The 6,000-nt window shown below is 48.9% G+C and overlaps 1 protein-coding gene across 1 annotated transcript; it reads left to right on the plus strand.

Moving 5' to 3' along the window:
• The first annotated feature begins 1,239 nt into the window (after nucleotides 1-1,239).
• Nucleotides 1,240-2,178, plus strand: LOC142303042 (olfactory receptor 5B21-like). The gene has a single exon (XM_075344140.1). The coding sequence runs from the start codon at nucleotides 1,261-1,263 to the stop codon at nucleotides 2,176-2,178; it is 918 nt and encodes a 305-aa protein (XP_075200255.1). The 5' UTR covers nucleotides 1,240-1,260.
• The last annotated feature ends 3,822 nt before the right edge of the window (nucleotides 2,179-6,000 follow it).

The following is a 6,000-nucleotide window of genomic DNA, read 5'->3' on the forward strand; positions in this document are numbered from 1 at the left end:
TGGTAACTAGTGAGGAGCGGGCACTACCATCCTCGGGTGCTCAGTACTGGTAACTAGTGATGAGTGAGCACTACCATCCTCGGGTGCTCAGTACTCGTAACTAGTGATGAGTGAGCACTACCATGCTCAGGTGCTCAGTACTGGTAACTAGTGATGAGTGGGCACTACCATGCTCGGGTGCTCAGTACTGGTAACTAGTGATGAGCGGGCACTACCATGCTCGGGTGCTCAGTACTGGTAACTAGTGATGAGCGGGCACTACCATGCTCGGGTGTTCAGTACTCGTAACTAGTGATGAGTGAGCACTACCATGCTCGGGTGCTCAGTACTCGTAACTAGTGATGAGTGAGCACTACCATGCTCGGGTGCTCAGTACTCGTAACTAGTGATGAGTGAGCACTACCATCCTCGGGTGCTCAGTACTCGTAACTAGTGATGAGTGAGCACTACCATGCTCGGGTGCTCAGTACTCGTAACTAGTGATGAGTGAGCACTACCATGCTCGGGTGTTCAGTACTCGTAAGTAGTGATGAGCGGACACTACCAGGCTCGGGTGCTCAGTACTGGTAACTAGTGATGAGCGGACACTACCATGCTCAGGTGCTCAGTACTGGTAACTAGTGATGAGCGGGCACTACCATGCTCGGGTGTTCAGTACTGGTAACTAGTGATGAGCGGCCACTACCATGCTCGGGTGCTCAGTACTCGTAACTACTGATGAGCGGGCACTACCATGCTCGGGTGTTCAGTACTCGTAAGTAGTTATGAGCGAGCACTACCATGCTCCAGTGCTTGGTACTCATAATGAGCAGTCATGCACTCTGACGGGCTCGACTCGTTCACAGAGTATAATAGAAGTCAATGGGAACCTCAGACATTTTTCTGGGAGATCTTCCGCATTGACTTCCATTATATTTGGTACACTCATGCTTTCATGCCCTCGTGCCCTTCCGAGCTTCTGACTGCTCGTTACGAGTACTGAGAAAATCACGACCTTAGAAAAACATCTTTTAAATAAACTTTGGGTTTGAAACAAAAAAATATTACTGGTCATGAGCTAAAAAGCTTCTCCTGGAGTCGTGTGTGAGAATTACCCCACGAGAAGCTTTGAGTCTTCGATCCTAAACAACTGCTTATAGACATCTGGAACGTTTTACACATTGTAGGCTTCATTTAGGTTCTGACCTCTCGTTATATTTTAAATATCTCTATGTTCCTTCTTATGTCACTACAGATGTCCCCAATAAGACACAAGTGGCCATGTTTATATTCTCCGGACTGACTGATGACAAAAATCTAGAAATGTTCCTCTTTACGGTATTCCTTGTTATTTTCCTTGTCACCATATTCACGAACCTCGGACTGGTGGCTATTGTTCATGGATCTTCTAATCTCCAGACCCCCATGTATTACTTTCTGAGTTACCTCTCTCTGGTGGATGTCTTGTATTCATTTACCATAATCCCTAAGATGCTTTCAGACCTTATGTCCTTGAAGGACAGCATCTCCTTTGAAGGTTGTGCTCTTCAGTTCTTCTTCTATGCTGCTCTGGCCTCCATAGACTCCCTTCTTCTCTCAACCATGTCCTATGACCGCTATGTTGCCATCTGCTATCCTCTCCGTTATGCCTCCATAATGACTAGGAAGAAATATCTATGTCTTGTTCTTCTTTCCTTCTCCATTGGCTTCATACAGTCCACCATACAGACTGGCTGTGCTTTTACTCTTCGATTCTGTGGGCCCAACCTCATTGACCACTTCTATTGTGATGCCCCTCTCGTCCTCAGACTTTCCTGCTCAGATACCTCAACATGTAATATGGTGACTATCTACATTGTCATTGCTATGGGCATGGGTCCACTGATGGCTATCCTACTGTCATATCTCTTAATCACCCTCTCAATTTCACGCATGAAATCAGCAGACAGCAGGAAGAAAGCCTTCAGCACCTGCTCATCACATCTCATCTGCATCTCTATCTTCTATGGAACCATATTTTTCACCTACCTGCATCCTCCTTCCCATGTCTTTACCATCCAAGACAAGGTGGCGTCCGTCTTCTACACCGCAGTGACTCCAATGCTGAACCCCATCATATATAGTCTGAGGAACCAAGATGTGAAAAGAACCATCATAGCATCAGCTCAGAAGCTGTTAATGATGTGTACACGGCATTAACATCTGTCCTACCGGAAAAATGCAAAAAAAATAAAATAAAATATGTAAACTTCATACCCTACTCTGAAATAGTTTAGGTCATTTTCACACTAACACCTGCATAAATTGAAGTTAGATCTTGAGCCTACGCCAGGAGCTAGGATACTAAAGATAGTGGTGCTGAAGAGGTCACAGTGGTGGGCTCATAAGGTGGTGTTGTGTGGAAGTCACACATTACATAGAGATAGCAACGCAAAAGAAATCTGAAGAATTTCACTCAACACCCCAAAAACTAGACAGTGAGACTGTGACAATGAGGAACTGTGGAAAGAGTACACGTTTATGAGCGATGAGATAAGGGTACTTTAAACGCTGCGTTCTCACTAGCGAGATCGCAAGCGAGCGAACCCGCCCCCGTCAGTTGTGCGACACGGGAAAATCGCTGCCCGTGGCGCACATCCTCGTTAGTCCCCGTCACACATACTTACCTGCCCTGTGACGTCGCTCTGGCCAGCGAACTGCCTCCTTTCTAAGGACACTGTGACGTCACACAGGCAGGCGTCCAATAGAAGCAGAGGGGCGGAGAGGAGCGGGACATAACATGCCGCCCACCTCCTTCCTTCCGCATTGCCGGTGGAGGCAGGTAAGGAGATGTTCGTCGTTCCTGCGGTGTCACACATAGCGATGTGTGGAGCTGCAGGAACGAGGAACAGCATCGTACCAGCAGCAGCAACGATATTAAGGAAATGAGCGACGTTACAACGAGCAATGATTTTTCACGTTTTTCTGCTCATTGATCATCGCTCATTGGTGCCACACGCTACGATGTCGGTACCATTGCCAGATGTGCGTCACTACCGACGTGACCCCGACGATTTATCATTACCGATATCGCAGCGTGTAAAGCACCCTATAGAGTCAGCATAAAGCTGAGACACACACTGAAGACCAAGTACCATGTTGTTAGATGAAATGCGAAGCATCTTCTTGGGGGAAATGCTCCAAGGCACTAAGAATTGTCAGGGTTGGAAAGCATTTGTAGGAATATCGTCCGATCTTACTGTTGGGGGTCACTCAAGTCTTGTACCAAAGAATAAGAAAAATAGGAAAAAATCCAGCTCACCCCTCCTCACTCCATGGAAAGCCGGAGGCAAACGGATAAACGCCCGGACCTGGGCGGGAACATACGATGCAGGAACAAAAGCAAATCCAGCGCCTTAGCAGGGAGACTCAGTAGTAAAACTCCAAACTTTATTAAATCCAGAATAAAAATACAAAAATACAGACCACTTTGTGGGGGTACAGGAAAAAGTGATCCACGGACAGAGGAAAAATTCCTACATGTTTCGACCAGTAGAGGTCTTAGTCATGGCTAAGACCTCTACTGGTCGAAACATGTAGGAATTGTATTTTTATTCTGGATTTAATAAAGTTTGGAGTTTTACTACTCAAGTCTCCCTGCTAAGGCACTGGATTTGCTTTTGTTCCTGCAAATAATAAGAAAGGGATTATATCGCATCATAAGTATACAGTGGCCAAATGGGATTAATGGCGACTGTGTGGAGATCAACCACTATGTTTGATCAACTCATTAAAAGGACTAGGAGGCCCCATGTTCCTGTCCTTTGATGAAGTGGACAGGATACACTGACACGTCTGACATGCAGTACAGGTAAAGAGGTTGAACAGACTTAAGATATTGACGATGTATCCTAAAGATCAGATGAGTGGGATCCAACACACGACCGATTTTCAGCTCAAGCACCGGCTGGATGTAAGCAGTGAATGAATCCCGGCTAAAGTACACTGGAATGAACACTATGCAGTGAACAGAGTTGGGTTTTTTGGCTCTTTTAATGTGTACATCCAGCTGCCACAAACTTTTTAGGGTTGCAACCAATTTTGGAATCCGTTAAGGCATGATTGACTGAAGAAATGTTACTTTCCAGGATTTCTTTAGACTCTTATTGCTAAGATGGGATACTGTCACGATCACTATGGGATAGTGGGGAACCAGGGGCGCTAACCGTTTTTCCAGTTAGGAGGCTCTATGCTATCCCTAATCTCAGGGATACTCCTGAAGGTGGAGATGCCTGTGCCTCCTTACTGGCCCTGCTCCTGACCAGCCCTGATCTGATTCCCCCAAGGGAGAGACAAGACAGGAGTGTGATGAAACCCACAGATAAGAACAGCCAAGGGAAATGCAAAATTCTATCACACCACATGCACAAATGTGACGCCCTGGCAAAAACCAGGTAGTCACACAATAGGCCCCCACATAACACCTTCCCTCACCTAGGTCACATACAGCCGACCTGAAACCCTAGTCACCCCCCTCAGGACAAGACAGGCACACCAGTGGGTGGGACCAGGCGGTTAGGAAACATCCACCTAGGGATCTAGACAGCCTGGGGCGGGAAAACAAACAGATTAAGTTGTAGTTCAAGATGAGTTGAGTGGAGTGGAGGCTGGAGCTAGGTGTAGCTCCAGGGGAGGAGAAGTTCAAGTTGAACGGTGCCAGGGTCGGAGCCCTGGTACCTTGGCTAGGTGGCAGACGGTGGTCTCCGTCAGCAGGAGACGGGAAGACGGCTCGGCAGATCCGAGAAGGACTGGCACAGGGTTGGAGCCCGCCGGTACCGACACCGGAGACCCGACGGGAAACCGTGCACAGAGGGGGTACTTGGACCCTGAAGCCAGGACTGGAACCAACAGCCTAGCTTATCAACTGATTGAGGGCAGGATTACAGGTCCTGTCCCAACCAAAGTCCCAAAAGCAGACAACCACCCACAGAGAGGGATAGGGCAACTGCCAGGGTCTATAGATCCCACGGGTCAGGGTCAGCGGGCACGGCTCCTCAGGCACACAGAAAGCCGGGAGCGGACTCCCGTGTTCCAGACCGGGAAGTCCAAACACACAACCAAAACTAGTGCAGAGGAAAAGATGGCGACCATCAACCCGGGTGGGGGACCAGAGTACAACCGGTCGCGGCGGCTGGCCACCAGCACCTTGGTTTACCAAAAGACTCATGTGATTCATTTACTTGTGAGTAACCAAATATCCCCTGGTACGTCCAGGCGCCCAAGCCCCTGCCATCGCCATACCCTGCACAGAGACACTGGGCCCCGGGACAACCATACCTACCCACGATGGGTTAACATCCAGCTGCCACTACATCTCCCCCGGGTATCCCACAACAGCAGCGGTGGTGTCCCACTTCACCACACACCGTGGGTGGCGTCACAAACCGAATACGGCCAAGGCCGTACAACTACGTCCCCTTTTCATTCGGCGTGTCCGCGTGACCCCCGGGTCCGGAGGATCCCTCGAGCCACACAGCAGGTCCGGATCCGAGCAGCCTGGCTGCTGCGGGCGTGGGGGTGGCACACAAAGGTTAAAATTAGTCATGGGCGGACCCGCAGATACCCAGGATTGGTGAGTCCAACAAGGATTTTTTTAAAAAAAAAATTCGGCCCGGGATTGATCCTGGATAACTGTGCGGATGGAAGTCCCCTTATAAGTCTATGGGAACCAGAATCAGGCACTTGGTGGTGCCATGATCCAGGCCAGTTTCCACTGCTGTGGTTTTCTTCAGCTCCGGTCTGGTCATGTCAGTGGTTAATTCCTCCCTGCCTCCTTCTAGCTCCTGGGACGCTATATCATGGCGCTACACCTCCAGTTCAGCGCCAGTGATATTCTATGCTCTGTAATGTGTGTTTCTGGCTCCTGTGAGTTCACCGACCTGTCCTGCCCCCCTGCTACATAGCTCTGACTCGTGTTTCCCTTTGTTCGTCCTCTCATCTCAGTTCCTTACTATTCATCCTTGTCTCTCTTATCCCGGTTCT

Source organism: Anomaloglossus baeobatrachus, chromosome 4, assembly GCF_048569485.1.
Source record: "Anomaloglossus baeobatrachus isolate aAnoBae1 chromosome 4, aAnoBae1.hap1, whole genome shotgun sequence".
In the NCBI taxonomy this organism is placed as follows: domain Eukaryota; kingdom Metazoa; phylum Chordata; class Amphibia; order Anura; family Aromobatidae; genus Anomaloglossus; species Anomaloglossus baeobatrachus.